Source organism: Coregonus lavaretus, assembly GCF_964263955.1.
Source record: "Coregonus lavaretus genome assembly, chromosome: 20".
Taxonomy (NCBI): domain Eukaryota; kingdom Metazoa; phylum Chordata; class Actinopteri; order Salmoniformes; family Salmonidae; genus Coregonus; species Coregonus lavaretus.
The window spans coordinates 45,374,640-45,392,744 of record NC_140007.1 but is presented as its reverse complement, the minus strand read 5'-3'; the positions used below and the strand labels follow the sequence as shown (position 1 = coordinate 45,392,744).

The 18,105-nt window shown below is 42.3% G+C and overlaps 2 protein-coding genes across 3 annotated transcripts; both read right to left on the bottom strand.

Moving 5' to 3' along the window:
- Nucleotides 1-523: 523 nt before the first annotated feature.
- LOC311147310 (uncharacterized protein) lies at nt 524-2,426 on the bottom strand. 2 transcript variants are annotated; one of them, XM_084183994.1, is made up of 4 exons: nt 1,446-2,426; nt 1,218-1,290; nt 986-1,105; nt 524-872 (listed from the first exon to the last, which is right to left on the bottom strand). In XM_084183994.1, exons 1-4 carry the CDS (start codon nt 2,303-2,305, stop codon nt 771-773), a joined length of 1,155 nt encoding a protein of 384 aa, XP_084040120.1. In that variant the 5' UTR covers nt 2,306-2,426; the 3' UTR covers nt 524-770. The 2 variants fall into 2 exon arrangements, with proteins under 2 accessions (XP_084040120.1, XP_084040121.1); XM_084183995.1 differs by having other exon boundaries at nt 563-872; nt 1,218-1,287.
- A 2,697-nt stretch (nt 2,427-5,123) lies between these two features.
- dnase1l1l (deoxyribonuclease I-like 1-like) lies at nt 5,124-16,521 on the bottom strand (the record flags this gene model as incomplete). Its single annotated transcript, XM_084184031.1, has 8 exons — nt 5,124-5,333; nt 5,453-5,544; nt 5,699-5,861; nt 6,040-6,152; nt 13,269-13,396; nt 13,554-13,640; nt 13,918-14,006; nt 16,378-16,521. 8 exons carry the CDS (start codon nt 16,519-16,521, stop codon nt 5,253-5,255), a joined length of 897 nt encoding a protein of 298 aa, XP_084040157.1. The 3' UTR covers nt 5,124-5,252.
- Nucleotides 16,522-18,105: the final 1,584 nt, after the last annotated feature.

Sequence of the window (18,105 nt, the reverse complement as noted above, 5' to 3'; positions counted from 1 at the left end):
TAGTCATTTAGCAGACGCTCTTATCCAGAGCGACTTACAGTTAGTGCATACATTATTTTTTATACCCCCCGTGGGAATCGAACCCACAACCCTGGCGTTGCAAACGCCATGCTCTACCAACTGAGCTACATCCCTGCCGGCCATTCCCTCCCCTACCCTGGACAACGCTGGGCCAATTGTGCGCCACCCCATGGGTCTCCCGGTCGCGGCCGGCTACGACAGAGCCTGGATTCGAACCAGGATCTCTAGTGACACAGGTAGCACTGCGATGCAGTGCCTTAGACCACTGCGCCACTCGGGAGACTATTCATTCTATTTCTATAATTCGCTACAACGTTATTTCAGTTTCCTCTTTTTGAAAATTCCATTTCACCCGCGACAGCGCTCTCATAGGTATTTCTTACGCTCTGGCAAGAGTCACGTAGTACCAGAGAATTTAGACAATAAGGCTTATATTTGTGTGGAGAATCCAAGCTTTCTGTATCTGTGATGTAAAAAAAAATATGGAAAATACTGAACCTTTAAAGTTGAATGGGAATATAAAGAGACCCCTTTTATTAACCACCAAACAGATGAAGACATGATACAGATGAAGACATGATGAAAAATAAAACTGACAGCAACTACAGCATAAGGAGATAGTATTTGCCTTACAAGTAAGCATTTTTTTTACTTAGCTTCTGCTACTTTATTATTATCTAATTATGTTCAAGCATAGGCACATTGAAGATACAGTTTTAGTCGTTAGCAAAAACAACATTTGGTCCACATCACCAGTTCAAGTCCAGTTGGTCTGTTGTCCACCAGAATGTCAAAAGTCCAATCGCTGTCAACAAGGTCATCTTCACCAGGAACTTCAGCACCCTCAGACACTACAAACACACAGTGTGTCAGAGGAATCAATCAATCAATGAAGCCCTTTTTTACAGCAAGTTGTGGGTTAAAGACTTACCCCGGTCTCTCTTGCTGTGGGTTAAAGACTTACCCGGTCTCTCTTGCTGTGGGTTCGAGACATTTTGCCGAGATCTTGTAGTTCTCCTTGTGGCTTCTGACTCTCCTGAGTCTCAGGTAAACTCATTCTCAGTCTCTCAGGCTCACGCTGCTCCTGAAATAGACACACTACATGGTCATGTGTTGGTGGCCAAAGGAAAGAGAGAGAGAAAGAGAGAGAGAGAGAGCGAGAGAGAGAGAGAGAGAGAGAGTGTGTGTGTGCTCACTTCAAGCCTTGCTGTAGAATCCAGGTCCTCATCTCCGTCAGATGAGCTGTCGACCAAATCCATGTCACTGCTGCTAAGAACGTAATAGACAGACGGTAGTATAGGAAATTATTTCACTTATCCATCTACCACAGTGACAGTACAAATGACATGTCTTGTTCAAGTAGAACTAAGCATTTCCTGGTTGGCGGGTGTCTTGAGTAATTTTATGTAGGCAATTTCACTTACCTGTCTGTATATTCAATGACTTGAGGAAGGGGATCCATGCAGAATTGAACTCTAGGCTTCCTCCCTGAAAAAGCACCTTCTGTTCCCATAGCCTCCTTCTCCTCTTCAGCATTATAAAACTTGTAGAATGCCTCGATTCTCGCTCTCTCTTGTTTCCAACTCCTCTCCTCCTCTTCTTCTTCATCATCTGCAAATTGTTCCTCTCCCACTGTTATTCCGCTCCCCTCATACTTGTAATCTAGAATGAAACCACTCCTATCCACATTACTATCCCCTGTGTCCCATCTTATTTCGGTGTGAAGGTGGTTCTCCAACTTTCCTTCTAGCTCATGCAGGATTTCGTGAAGATACTCCTCTTTTGAGGCCTCTGGCCCATCTTTACCCCAAGTCCCCCCTTTGTCCTCTCTTAGTTCAGTCTCCGACGTACACAGCGCTCCGGGAAAATCATCCTCAGAGTCAGATGATGACATGTTGCCTGTACCCTTACCCATGTTACACCTGGTTACAGCTGCTGCACTGGGTCCAGCCTCACTGTGAAGGGTAAAAGTGGGGACATCAGAGATGGTGTGTGAAAGATGCAGGTCGGCAACTCTCTGCTTGGAGCGGTCCTCCTCTCCACCCTCCCAGTCAGGTAGAGGTGAAACCTCAGATCCGCAGTCTCTCTGAGGAAGACCCTGGTATTTTGGCAGGGCTGGGTGTTCTTCATTCTTCTTCTCTGGGTCTTCATCCTCCTCATTATCACTGGAGCTCTCACTGGAGCCATCACTGGAGCTATCACTGGAGCTATCACTGGAGCTATCAGCTTCAAGATTGTCTTCAAAAATCTTGTCCATGCTAATGTCAATATTGGTATTGCACATCGCACAATCTGCAAAATCTTGTTTACCTTCCACGCTCAGAGAGATAGCAGCTCTCGCCTCTTCCTCTCCCTGAACATGGCTATCCGTCTGCTCGGCTACTTCTCTCTCTGGGTAGACATTCTTGTCTGTCTTTAAATTACCCTCAGAGGGACTGGACAGTGTGCTTTTGTGTGCTCCCACTTTCTCTCCATCCTTGTCGTATTCACTTGGAGAGAAGTCAGAGGGGTAATCTGCGAAGCTTTCACCCGCCTCTTGGTGGTCGTCCCCTAGGAAGTCCTTCATTTTCTCCTCAAGCGGGTGTTCCACAAAGGTATTGACCATAAGATATTGCAGATTGTGCGTTGCTGCGGGATCAGGACAATCAGAAACAACCTCTGGAGCTCCATCTTCATCTCGCTCTTCTTCCTCTTCCTTCTCCCGAGGAAAAGTCTGCTGGGAGAGTAAGTTCACAACTTTCTTACCCTCTTCTCTATGGTTTTCGGTGATTGAGCTAGTCAGGACTGAATCAGATGATTCCTCTTGGTTTTCTTCAGCCGTCGGTCTCCCCTCTTCTTCAGACCCTTCACTTATATCTGCTGTGATCTCCATGGTGCCATCTTCAGTGACACCCTCAAAACACCTGACATCACTGTTCTGGTAAGCACCTCGCTCTACGTTTCTGATGTCAGGGTTTTCCCTCTCCTCTTGGGCAAAAGGTTGTTCTGTAGTTACAGTCTTTTTTATATTCTCTTTATCGTAGTGAACAGACCAACCCCCCGGGGAGCCAATGTGCTGTATTCCTGTGTCCTCTTCTTCTCCTGACTCCATCTCCTCTTCCTCCTCTTCCTCCTCCTCCTTGCCCTCCTCCTCCTCCTTGCCCTCCTCCACCTCCTCCTCCTCGCCCTCCTCCACCTCCTCCTCCTCGCCCTCCTCCACCTCCTCCTCCTCCTCCTCCTCCTTGCCCTCCTCCCCCTCCTCCTCCTTGCCCTCCTCCTCCTCCTCCTTGCCCTCCTCCTCCTCCCCCTCCTCCTCATCATCAATAGGTTGTGTATCCTCTTCAGTCAAACTCAATGTCTTCACTGAGATATGGTCAGATACAGTTTCTCCACCAGGCTCTTCTTCTTCCTGTCCTTCATCCTCATCTTCCTCTTCCTCTCTCAGCACTGGTAATCTTCCAGAGGACATTTCTGTCTTGGCTTCGTCAAAATCAAGAGGCTCAAAGTCTAACCCTCCTTCAGGGAAAGATGGGAGGGATATGTCTGCAACAACAACATCACAGACAGAAAAAGATCATAGTAGATGGCAAATAATGACAGACAGAAAACCCAAGCAATAATATATTTCTTGTAACTTTCAGGAAATGAGTGCACTAAATGTCAGTGAATTTGCAGTGCTCTAGCTACAACCTGCATAACGCTTACCTGAAAATGCATCCGTTAACAAATCAGCCAAGTGCTGTTCCATCTTCTCTAGGTACAATAGGATAGGTAAAGTCAAACAATATGTCATAAGATTTCTGTGCCTTTTAAGTTATTCAGTTTACCAAAAGACACGTTTTTGTAACATTTGAAAGCATCTTTTACAACAAAATTCTTCTGATTTCTGACAGGAAGAGACTGTGTTTGGGTTCACGTCTGTTATTGCTTCAACCAGCTTCCTGTCAGAATGGGGATGCAGAAATAGATTCAAACACATCGACAAAGTAATGACAGACAGCACAAAAAGAGAACAACAAAATGATTAAAAAATATATACAAATTGAAATGGGAGAAAACTATAGTCTGTTAAAAGCATTTGGTTCTTCATAGATAAAAGTCACACACAGGAAGATGTTGATGTACTCACCGTAGATTTAACACGTATGACGCACTGTGGTTTTACTTTCTGATGTCTAACACAAGCCCCAGCCCTGACTCCCTCAGAGATGTAAGCTACCACTTCCCCCCTGCCGGTGTCTGGCGCTATCAAATGAAGGTGCATCATCTGTATAGGGCCCTAATTTATACTGAACAAAAATACAAACGCAACATGTAATGTGTTGGTCCTATGTTTCAGGAGCTGAAAATAAAATATCCCAGAAATGTTCCAGATGCACAAAAAAGCTTGTTTCTCTCAAATGTTGTGCACAAATTTGTTTACATCCCTGTTAGTGAGCATTTCTCCTTTGCCAAGATAATCCATCCACCTGACAGGTGTGGCATATCAAGAAGCTGATTAAACAGCATGGTCATTACACAGGTGCACCTTGTGCTGGGGACAGTAAAAGGCCACTCTAAAATGTGCAGTTTTGTCTCAAGTTTTGAGGGAGCGTGCAATTGGCATGCTGACTGTAGGAATGTCCACCAGAACTGTTACCTGAGAATTGAATGTTAATTTCTCTACCATAAGCCGCCTCCAATGTCACCTTAGAGAATTTGGCAGTACATTCAACCAGCCTCGCAACTGCAGACCACGTGTAACCATGCCAGCCCAGGACCTCCAAATCCGGCTTCTTTACCTGCGGGATCGTCTGAGACCAGCCACCCAGACAGCTGATGAAACTGAGGAGTATTCCCTCCCAGGCCCACCCATGACTGTGCCCCTGCCCAGTCATATAAAATCCATAGATTAGGGCCTAATTTATTTATTTCAATTGACTGATTTACTTATGTTAGTCTGAGTTAGGGATTAATCCAAACTAGAATTCATTCTACATCAAAATGTTTAGATATCCAATAAATTAATTGCATTAGTCTCTGTGCAGACAAAGATATAGCATGTTTATTTTTCATAATAGTAAATACAGTTTGATACAGTATAAATTCCAACAACAATCCAACAACAATCCCTATAATTTTTTCAAAACTCCTACATCATTTAATTTAAGTACCTAAAATAAATTGAAATAAATAAATACAACTGAAATAATCGGGAGTAAAAACATGATCGCAATGGTTGTTCGTAATGTTGATGGTGCAGTGGGGGGGGTCTAAAGTTCATGGCGCAGGAGGTACCGATGGTTGGGCTTCAGGTCAACTTCTACTGGGAAGTGGTCACTGACTTCCAACGCCTAAATGTAAACAAACAAATAATATAAAATCAGTCAATCAAAAGAATACAGGTTGATTTCAACTTATATCATACATTTCAACTGATTTCAAAATGTCAGTGTCTGAGAAGTTAAGTTACCTCGTCTTCGGTAAGGTGGAACTCCTCTTTAAAGTTGAACGGTTTAGCCGAGGCAGGAACTATCCCAGAGATCATCTCTCTGCCGTGGATAACTATCCTGGAGTGGGACGTATATAGAGAGGAGGCATATCATGATTATAGTAAGAAGAAGAAGAAGAAGAAGCTTCACCCACAGATAAAAACGTACAGAACACATGTACCAGCACACATACAAGTCTTGTCCAATGATTCTATTGTGTGGGTCACCTGACCTGTCGTATGCACAGTGTGTCTTCTGCCGGACAGTTGTATCCTGTTCATCTCTAATCAGCCAGCGGAACTTGGGGTCGCTCCTCAAACGCACCGCTCTGAAGCCCCTGACGGTGATGTAGCTGCAGGCTGCATTCAAGTCCCCTAAGATCACCACATTCTAGAGGAGGACGGATGAACCGTATCAAAACAAACAAAACACAAAACAGGAAGTTACAGTAAGTTGACCTCAATGACCTCAAGGGAATAGTTAATTATCAGGAGAAGAGGAAGGAATAAGATTAGAGAAATCTGAGGAGCTTCTAGTAATGTTATCTGAACGATTTAAATCAACTAACCTCAGTCTTCCACTTCTTGCAGATCCCATTGAAAACAGTGTAGAGTTCATCGATCTCTTTCATTGCTGTTTTGGGACAGGTGTGTTGGCCCACCAGGACAAAATCCTTCACCACTGTAGAAGGAGAGATTTTAAAAGAAATTCCTGTCATGTCATTTAATAATTTTGAAAGTTTGACTTAGCCTTGGTCCCAGATCTATTTCTAACAGTGTTGTAATACTCGAGTCCGGTCTCGAGACCACATATTGAGTGTCTTGGTCTTGTCTCTGTGTCGGATACATTTTGACTCATTTTGACTCTCGGACAGTGAGGACTTGTCATTTCTTCCCGAGACCAGCCGAGACCAGCGGAATATTTGTATTTATTATCGATCCCCATTAGCTGCTGCCAAGTCAGCAGCTACTCTTCCTGGGGTCCAGCAAAATTAAGGCAGTTATATACAATTAAAAACATTACATTACATTTCACAACAGATTTCACCACACATTAAGTGCCATCAGGCCACTACTCTACTACCACATATCTACAGTGTATTCGGAAAGTATTCAGACCCCTTGACTTTTTCCACATTTTGTTACATTACAGCCTTATTCTAAAATTTATTAAAATTGTTTTTTCCCCTCAATCTACACACGACACCCCATAATGACAAAGCAAAAACAGGTTTTTAGAAATGTTTGCTAATATATATATATATATATATTATTTATATATCACATTTACATAAGCATTCAGACCCTTTACTCAGTACTTTGTTGAAGCACCTTTGGCAGCGATTATAGCCTCGAGTATTCTTGCGTATGATGCTACAAGCTTGGCACACCTGTATTTGGGGAGTTTCTCCCTTTCTTCTCCTGATCCTCTCAAGCTCTGTCAGATTGGATGGGGAGCGTCGGTGCAGAGCTATTATCAGGTCTCTGCAGAGATGTTCGATCGGGTTCAACTCCAGGCTCTGGCTGGGCCACTCAAGGACATTCAGAGACTTGTCCCGAAGCCACTCCTGCGTTGTCTTGGCTGTGTGCTTAGGGTTATTGTCCTGTTGGAAGGTGATCATACGCCCCAGTCTGAGGTTCTGAGCGCTCTGGAGCAGGTTTTCATCAAGGATCTCTCTGTACTTTGCGCCGTTCATCTTTCCCTCGATCCTGACTAGTCTCCCAGTCCCTGCCGCTGAAAAACATCCCCACAGCATGATGCTGCCACCACCATGCTTCACCGTAGGAATGGTGCCAGGTTTCCTACAGATGTGACGCTTGGCATTCAGGCCAAAGAGTTCAATCTTGGTTTCATCTGACCAGAGAATCTTGTTTCTCATGGTCTGAGAGTCCTTTAGGTGCCATTTGCAAACTCCAAGCGGGCTGTCAATTTGCCTTTTACTGAGGAGTGGCTTCCGTCTGGCCACTCTACATAAAGGCCTGATTGGTAGAGTGCTGGAGAGATGGTTGTCCTTCTGGAAGGTTCTCCCATCTCCAAAAAGGAACCCTGGAGCTCTGTCAGAGTGACCATCGGGTTCTTGGTCACCTCCCTGACCAAGGCCCTTCTCCCCCGATTGCTCAGTTTGGCCGGGTGGCCAGCTCTAGGAAGAGTCTTGGTGGTTCCAAACTTCTTCCATTTAAGAATGATGGAGGCCACTGTGTTCTTGGGGACCTTCAATCAGGAATTCCCCAGGGCAGCTGTCTAGGCCTCTTGCTTTTTTCGATCTTTACTAACGACATGCCAATGGCTTTGAGAAAAGCCAGTGTGTCTATGTATGCGGATGACTCAACACTATACACGTCAGCTACTTCAGCAACTGAAATAACTGCAACACTTAACAAAGAGTTGCAGTTAGTTTCGGAATGGGTGGCAAGGAATAAGTTAGTCCTGAATATTTCTAAAACTAAAAGCATTGTATTTGGGTCAAATCATTCACTAAATCCTAAACCTCAACTACATCTCGTAATGAATAATGTGGAAATTGAGCAAGTTGAGGAGACTAAACTGCTTGGAGTAACCCTGGATTGTAGACTGTCATGGTCAAAGCATATTGATACAACAGTAGCTAAGATGGGGAGAAGTATGTGCTCAATTTCCACATTATTCATTACAAGATTTAGTTTAAGTTTAGGGTTTAGTGAATGATTTGTCCCAAATACAATGCTTTTAGTTTTAGAAATATTTAGGACAAACGTATTTCTTGCCACACATTTGGAAAACAGCCTAAACAGCTGCCCCGGGGAATGCCTGACTCTACCTGGATTATTAAAACACTCTCTGTGTTCTGTTAGACAAGTAACTCTCAATCCACAATATAGCAGGGGATGTAAAGCCATAACACATTCGTTTTTCCAGCAGCAGATTATGATCGATATTGTCAAAAGCTGCACTGAAGTCTAACAAAACAGCTCCCACAATCTTCTGAATTTGTGGCTGGCATGTCCTGTCTAAATTTGCTAATCTTGCCAATGAAAAAAAATAATTAAAAGTAGTTGGCAATATCAGTGGGTTTTGTGACGAATGAGCCATCTGATTCAATGAATGATGGAGCTGAGTTTGCCTTTTTGCCCAAAATTTCATTTAAAGCTTCTTACTATCATTCTTTATGTAATTTACTTAATTTTTTTGTTTCATAGTGCAGTTTTATTCTTCTTTCTGTTCAGTTTAGTCACATGATTTCTCAATTTACTGTACGTTTGCCAAACGGCTGTGCAGCCAGACTTATTTGCTGTTCCTTTTGCCTCATCCCTCTCAACCATACCATTTTAAAATTCCTCATCAATCCACAGGTATTTAACAGTTTTTACAGTCATTTTCTTAATGGGTGCATGCTTATTAGCGATTTCATAAATGTGTCAAGTGCAGCGTCTGGTTGCTCCTCATTACACACCACAGATCTTCAACATAGGGATCACTACAAAACGTATTGTATGACCTCTTATACACTATATTAGGCCCAGCCTTTGGAACTTTGGTTTTCCTAGATATGGCTACTATATTGTGATCACTACATTCGACGGAGTTGGATACTGCTTTAGAGCAGAGTTCTGCAGTATTAGTAAAGATATGATCAATACATGTGGATGATTTAATTCCTGTGCTGTTTGTAAATATCCTGGTACATTCACTGATAACCTGAACCAGGTTGCAGACACTGGTTACAGTTTGAAGCTTTTTCTTGAGTGGGCAGCTTGATGAAAGGGGCGGCAGGTGAAAGGGGCGGCAGGTAGCTTAGCGGTTAAGAGCGTTGTGCCAGTAACCGAAAGGTCGCTGGTTCTAATCCCCGAGCCGACTAGGTGAAAAATCTGTCGATGTGCCCTTGAGCAAGGCACTTAACCCTAATTGCTCTGGATAAGAGCGTCTGCTAAATGACTTAAATGTAAATGTAAATGAAAGCCAGTCAATTTTTAGGTCACCCAGAAAATATACCTCTCTGTTGATTTCAAATACACTATCAAGCATTTGACACACATTACCCAGATACTGACTGTTAGCACTTGGTGGTCTATAGCAGCCTCCCACCAGAATGGGCTTTGGGTGAGGCAGGTGAACCTGTAGCCATATTACTTCAACAGCATATTTCAGAGCTAGAATCAATTATTTAAAAATAAATGTTCAGCAGTTCCGAGCTAGCCCTCCTTATGTCGTTTGACCCCCACATGGACTACAACAGCGTCATCCCCTGGCAGCTGTCGTAGAACGGTAGGAAACAACCTTGTGATGTCCTGTACCCGTGCTCCGGGATAGCACAGGGTTTTTGCCCCGGGAACCGTGATGTTACTCAACATAGAGCTGCAGATGATGACAGCTGGTGAAGTAGAAGGAGTAAAAAAAACTCATACAGGTAATGATCAGCTTCCATTCAGTCAGCGCATAAAACCGCTTCACCGGGCCAAATATATACACGTTGATGAAAACAATATCTTATCGCCTATTGAAACCTGGACCTCCTACTTTACTCGTAACATTACTGTTCGTTCTCTGCTTTCGTTGAAAAAAAATATCCTCAAACTTTGTCTCGCTCGCTGGTAGCAGAGTATGTGAGTTGAGTGGTTGGAAATCCAGCTCATCACTGATCTGCTCCGGTCCTCTCCTAATGCTCTGCTAAAAACCGTTCCACACTCAAAAACCACTCCCGCTCCAAATTTGCTCCATTCATTAAAATCACAATTTAACCAACACCCATCTATTTTTGTGACTACCTGGACCTTCCATTTGTTTTTTTTATGTATTGAAACGAAACCATATGGGATTTGAATGAAAAGTATTTGAATAAACAAGTTGAATGTAAGAAGCGAACATATAATTTCAAATAGGGCCTTTTGGGCCAAAATCAATTATGGCCTATTGTTTAGGTAATAGAACGAAAATGAACGAAACGTTTAAGAGATCTGATTTTTAGTTTATTAAAACTTTGCTACAATGACACACTTAGTTATCTACCCACCTCATTCCTTTCTTTCAGCACGTAGTAATAAGTACACCAATAAGTGTATTTTCAGATCCCACAATGATTCTTTAGTTGTGGATGTTTCATGTAGCCAGCGTGTAACAACTGCCATATCCCGCCCGTAGAACAATGGCATCTGGTCTATAACCTAACAGTTTAGCACCATACCAGCAGGTGGCATCCAACCCTAACACATAACAGCGGACACAACATCGCCGCACTCCCTCTCTTGCTCTTGGTCCTCATCTTTGTAAGTCACCTTGATTTAGCACCTGTGTGTTTTATCAGTTTCTTTGTGAAAATATTTAGCGAACATCCATGACAGTAACTAAAGCAAGGGGCTATTAGCAGCAAACAAGAAGACTACAATTGCATGCTGGGTCGGGCATGCCCTGAGCTCCTGAAGTGAGCGCTACTTGGAGCGAAATTGGAGCTGGCGAGAAGGCCTACATCCAGCCTTTGGGAATCTCGCTTTGCGCTCCAGTCAAATTGGACTCCTAGCTCTGCTCCAGCTACGCTCAGCTCACATACTCCGGCTGGTAGGGAGGAGTGGGGGGAACTGTTTGAAAGTTGTGCACTCAGTATTAGTAAGGGGGAGACCACTGGGGGGAATTGTAACAGTCTTTATATAGACATGTTTGGGCAGTGCTGAACTGTGGCTATTGGACCCCAAACAAAGAAATCAAGAAAATGAACAGACACATAAAATCACTTAATGCTTAGTCAAACAGGCCTGAGGCTGAGCCGAGCTTCGAGCTGCCACTCAAACAGAGATAGCACCCCACGGGGATAATGCTACCTACAACATAGTCCACATAGTCCAACAACACAGTCCGTAAAAGAAAGCGTACAGTATTATATAGAGCCATTGTCGCATGGAACTCCGTTCCATCTCATATTGCTCAAATGAACAGCAAACCTGGTTTCAAAAAAACAGATAAAGCAACTCCTCACGGCACAACGCCTCTCCTCAATCTGACCTAGATTTTTTTTTTTTGTATTTATTGATATGTAGGCTATGTGTGCAGTTTTTAAAAGTATGTAGTTCTGTCCTTGAACTGTTCTTGTCTATTAATGTTCTGTATTAAGTAATGTTTCATGTTGTGTGTGGACCCCAGGAAGAGTAGCTGCTGCTTTCGCAACAGCTAATGGGGATCCTAATACAATACCAAAAACAACAACACTGCTTACACAACCTATGATAATAATACTATGCCATTTAGCAGACGCTTTTATCCAAAGCATGTTACAGTCATGCGTGTATACATTTTTGTGTATGGGTGGTCCCGGGGATCGAACCCACTACCTTGGCGTTACAAGCGCTGCACTCTACCAGCTGAGCTACAGAGGACCTAACGCCATCACTATCACCAAAAGCGACAACAGGATGTGTGTGACAGGCTTGTGATGCTGTAAGGACAGCGACTGTAATACTCCATGTAGGAGAGAGACTTTTCTAGTAAAACACATGGGGATGATGGGAAGACCGCAGTCACACACAGCATAATGTTAAAGGATAAGCAGTCCGTTCACTTGGACAAAAAAAGGGCCAGTAGGTCCCAATCATAAGACTACAAAAACACAACCATTAGGCTAAGCATTTCCCAATTGAAATGTACAACTATTACTTCCCATTGCAACAACAACAAAAAAAAATCATTCAGCACACAAAGTAACCAGTGATCTAAAGCTTAAATTCAACAACGTTTCACACACATAAGTTATTTTCAAAGAGATGGCTAACAACAGTAAGCGCACCGCAATAAAAAGCACGGTTCCACTCACCAGATGATGATCATTTGAAGCTTAACTTCTTGTTGAAAGTTAATCTTCAAAAGGGCGAAGCTAACAAATTAGCAACAACATCCTCTTCGATAACACCTGCTGCAGCCGCTGCAAACTAGCCTAAAACCAAAGCTAGCTAGCTAGACCGTGGGTAAACTACTGCTCGCTATTGCGCTTCTCCAATAGAAATCCCTGATCACACTTGTAGGCGATGTCATGGCGACGTCGGCTAGCTAACCTCATGTGTAGAAACACGTCATCGGATCTAACGGTCGTCTCGCGCCGAACTGCGCATGTGCAGGCCGTCAAATCAAAGTCACTCCTTCGATATAAAGTTGTTTTTGATAAAAATTAGTTATTTTGTCACTTTCACGAGGTTAGAGTAATAACATATTCAACTACTTAAGACATTGGCTCGAATCTAGGTCGTGCCTTTAGATTTCTAGAAAAAAAAAAAGTACAACTAATTTTAATTTCTCTCATTGACTTCTCAAACCCCAAACCCCTAGCCTGGTCTGTTTGGTCTGTTTCGGAAGTCTCGCGATGTTGTACAACTAGGTTTAGAAACTCTGTGGCAGAAGTTTCCAAACGTTTTTGTAAAAATGGTCCCACCTAGGGCTGTTACGGTGACTGTATTACCGCCACACCGGCAGTCACGAGTTAGTACAATCATGGTCTTGAGTTGGACTCGTTCTTTACTGGGTCTCGAACCCCTCGTCCCTCTCCCGGTCTCGGTCTCGGTCTTGACTCGGTCTCTCTCCCCCCCCCCCCCCTCCGGTCTTGAAACGGTCTCGCTTTAGGTGGTCTCGAACACAACACTGATTTGTGCTGTTTTGACAACCCCTATGGTCAATGGCTGGCAAGACAGCACAAACAGATGTGAGACCAGGCTAGAACTACTATCTGTATAAGGTATCCTACAATCCTTTAACACATGGCACGTTCCTGTCTCCAGATTGCATGATATGAGATGACATCACATTTTAACTTAAGACAGTGATTGATATATGGAAGGTTCTCACAGGTAGTGGGCGAGTGAAACCGGACAATGAAAGGCTCTCTGGAGAAAACCTCGGTGTCGTTGTTCGTCCCCTCTCCTCTCTCTAGCTCAGGATACTGGCAATGCTCTCGTACCTGCAGCACATCTTTCCTAGAGATGATTCAAGCCAATCAATTAATCAATCAACCCATCCAATCAATCCACAGAGAGGAGTGCTGCGGTACTGAAACACTGCAGTGTTTCAAAGATTCTTATCTCAAAAATGTAAAGTTTATAGTAAGCCTGTGTAAAAAACGTAATGGCTTACTTGTAAATGTAGACATATTGCTCTTTGTACGTGTTCTTCCCCAGTCTCATACTCTCTATGTAGGAGTATGCATGTGATTTGTCAAAGCTGATGGTGGAATGGCAAACAGACATCAGGTGAAGATTAGAACCCTAATCATGATAAGACTTTAATCTCAACATACTGTAAATGTCTTATAAAGGGTTAATTCTATATGAAGGTAAAGGACCCTGCTGTATATGACCTGTATTGTTGCCATGTTACCTCAGTAAACATGTTAACCTGACTCACTCTGTCTGCCTCATCCATATCTAAAAACATCACACACATTTAAAAGATCACCGAAGGTCAACAAAGCAATTTAAAGATCCCCCTTGTTATGTACCTGTTAAGATCCTTCACCAGTGTAGGTATGGCTTCACCTTTAGCATCTCGAACCTCCTGGATCAAACACAGGTCACAGCGAGCAAGAATCTGGGGAGAGGGGAGGGAAACAGCTTTTGGTTATATTGTTGGATATCAAAATACCATAATAATGAACACAGAATAGTTGTGACCAAAGCATGTGAGCGGAGTTGAGCGGTTGGAAATCCCACCACTCCGGTGCTCCATGTCTTTCCTACTGCTCTGCTAAAATCCGCTCCACACTCACAGAAAAAAATAACTCTCTCCAAATTCGCTTCATTCATTAAAATCACAATTTAACCAACACCCATCTATTTTTGTGACTACCTGGACCTATCAATTGGTTTTTAAGTATTGAAACCAAACCATATGGATTTGAATTACAAGTATTTGAATAAACATGAAAAGGCGAACGTAAGAAGCGAACATAATTTCAAATAGGCTACATGTCATATTAAACAGCATATAAACACTATAAATAGGCCAGGAGCCAGACAGGGAGCCTAAGAACGAACGAAAATGATTTATTTAGGCTATATTATTTAAAGCCTATAGCCTACAAAGAAATACATCGTGAAGCATTTGCGAGTGCAACACAATAGGCTGGTAGGGACATAAAGGGCTCAGCATTTAAACAACATTTCGTTGTATTAAATCATTATAGTCTATAAATTGTGCATACAGGCTGTGACTTACTTATAATTAAATACAAATTAAACGAAAAATGACTTATTAGTGCCTTTGAATTCATTTTTAAAATTCAATTTTAGAAACACAAGTTTGGCCAGTCTGTAGCTTCAGGCTCATGTGATGGTGCCGGGAGAGCCGGCCAGCAGCTGAGAATATCCTCTCCACCCTTGCAGAGCCACTGGGGATGCTATACACCCCTTTGGCCACTCTTGCCAGGCAGGGCAGAGATGCAGAGCTGTTTTTAAATGTTTCTATAGGTAGGCCTAAAGGTTTTTAAGCAAAATTAAGCAATCAAAACGGAAAGCTCCTTGAACGTGAAAAATATGGCAGGCCTATTGGGCCAAAATCAATTATGGCCTATTGTATGGATAATAGAACGAAAATGAACGAAACGTTTAAGAGATCTGATTTTTAGTTTATAAATACTTTGCTACAATGACACACTTAGTTATCTACCCACCTCATTCCTTTCTTTCAGCATGTAGTAATAAGTACACCATCATACTTTTGGGATAAGTGTCTTTTAAGATCCCACAATGATTCTTTAGTTGTGGATGTTTCATGTAGCCATCGTGTAACAACTGCCATATCCCGCCCGTAGAACAACGGCAATGGCAACAGTTTAGCACCATACCAGCAGGTGGCATCCAAGCCTAACACATAACAGCGGACATTACATCACCGCACTCCCTCTCTTGCTCTTGGTCCTCATCTTTGTAAGTCGCCTTGGTTTAGCACCTGTGCGAACTCCCAAGACAGTAGCTAAAGCAAGGGCTATTAGCAGCACACAAGTAGACTAGAAATGCATGCTGGGGCGTGCGTGCCCTGAGCGCTATTGGAGCGGGCAAGAACGCCGACAGACGCTCCAGCCTTTGGGAATCTCGCTCCACGCTCCAGTCACATTGGGCACGCTCAACTCCTCTCCAGCTCTGTTCAGCTCACATACTCTGTTTGTGACGTTCTAATTCAATGGTGATAAACATAGTGTATGGTTGGTCGCTCTTCATTCTTGTTCTCCCATAGCTGTCTAGTTTAGTTGTTTAGCAGTAGATGTCTAGTTTAGTTGTTTAGCAGTAGATGTCTAGTTGAGTTGTTTAGTAGTAGATCTCTAGTTTAGTAGTAGCTGTTTAGTGGTTTAGTAGTAGCTGTTTAGTTGTTTAGTAGTAGCTGTCTAGTTTAGTTGTTTAGTAGTAGCTGTTTAGTTTAGTTGTATATCAGTAGCTGTCTAGTTTAGTGCTTTAGTAGTAGCTGTCTAGTTTAGTGGTTTAGTAGTAGCTGTCTAGTTTAGTGCTTTAGTAGTAGCTGTCTAGTTTAGTTGTTTAGTTGTAGCTGTTTAGTTTAGTTGTTTAGTAGTAGCTGTCTAGATTAGTTGTTTAGTTGTAGCTGTTTAGTTTAGTTGTTTAGTAGTAGTTTAGTAGTAGCTGTCTAGTTTAGTTGTTTAGTAGTAGCTGTCTAGATTAGTTGTTTATTAGTAGCTGTTTAGATTAGTTGTTTAGTAGTAGCTGTCTAGTTTAGTGGTTTAGTAGTAGCTGTTTAGTTTAGTGGTTTAGTAGTAGCTGTCTAGTTTAGTTATTTAGTAGTAGCTGTCTAGATTAGTTGTTTAGTAGTAGCTGTCTAGATTAGTTGTTTAGTAGTAGCTGTCTAGTTTAGTTGTTTAGTAGTAGCTGTCTAGTTTAGTTGTATAGTAGTAGCTGTCTGGATTAGTTGTTTAGTAGTAGCTGTCTTCACACTTCTTGTCTCTTACTCCTACCTTGATCAGAATTCCCATAACCTTTTTGTTTTTAGCTTTCGCCTCGCCAAAGCTCTGAACGTTGAAGGCGCAGATTTTCAGTGACAGTGCAATGTGCCACATACACAGTCCCACAAAACATGTCACAAGAACTGGCGACTTCATTCTGTTTTGGATAGGAGTTCTGTAAACACAGTAAAACAGAGCTGCTCAAAATGACGTTTGAATTGTGACAACATAAAAAACGTTTTTCTTGGGCATGTAATTGTCTGGGGTTAAAGATAATCATCTATAACTAAGTTTGTACTAGATCAGTTGTGGCTTAAATTTTATAGTGCTGTTGTATAATATGTAATTCATGTTGTGTAGTAATTTGTAATATTCATCATATTAGACAACATTTTAATATTACTCATATGAAATCAGAATGTCTCTTACCCTCTGTGCTAGTTTTCAGGTAGGTCAACCCCAGTGGAGTGAAGAGTCATCTCCTGACTGTCCTTTCCTTTGGTATATTGGGAACATACAGGTAACATAGAGAATGAAAGACAAGAGGCATTACGTCCCAAATGGCACCCTATTCCATTATCCCCTACCTTCTTTTACCCAATAGGGCTCTGGTCAAAGGTAGTGCACTATATAGGGAATAGGGTGCCATTTGGGACGCTGACAGGGGCAGAGGGCATGGGGTCTGTTGTGCTGTGTCAGTGGGACATTCAGAATGGAGCTCTATCTGGAAACTTTAGCTACACCATTGAACACAGTGGCTCAATGGACTCCATCACACATTCTGCTTCTGACCTGAACACACACACACACACACACACACACACACACACACACACACACACCACGTTGGCTACACAACTGAACACACACAAGCACAATGGACTCCATTACACATTCAGAATGTTCTGCTTCTGACTGACTATTGTCTCAAAGGTTGAGTACTGCCCAACAATAGACCACAGAGAGTCATATGATATTAGGACAAACTACGAATAAAAAATGGGGAATAATGTTTCTCAATCTGTGGGCTAGATCAGGGGTTTTTCATGTCAAGGACCCCCAACTATGATCAGCCCCTGGCCGAGGACCCCCAACTATGATCAGCCCCTGGCCGAGGATCCCCAACTACATTTAAAAAATATATTTTCACCCCGTACCTTGTAGCCGCTAGATGTTGCATTTTAAGATTTCAGGGGGTAGTTAAGGTACAAGGAAATAGTTGTGTTCAGCTCCTCTAGTAAAAAAAAAGTAGATTTCACTTTGTGTTTATGAATGACCACTCAGACAAAATAATAAGGAATATACTGTCGCCAATTCTGTCAACGATTATTAGACAATCAAGAGTGTAGTTTCACATTGGTAGCACTGAGTAAGGAAATTGGTCTGTAAGTAAAAGTATATATTTTTGTGCATATTTTAAGTAAATCGTTTCTTGTTCTTTGACAAAACGTGGGTTGTCTGATGTTTTTAAGTTTCTTTTTCTCACACTTTTAGTGTTTATTTCTTCATGCAAGTTTGGTAAGAACCCGTTTGTTGCATTTACATTTATCATTATACACTTCTACCATGAAATACTATGTGGATTCATTTTAATATGATCATATTTGAAATAGCTTACAGTACAGGATCTTTTTAAGCATGTTTATCAAACAATGGCAATGTAAGTAAAAGCTGAAAAGCAAATACATTACAACTTAAAATGGATTTAATGAAAAATAAGAAATATGCTAATCCTTAAAG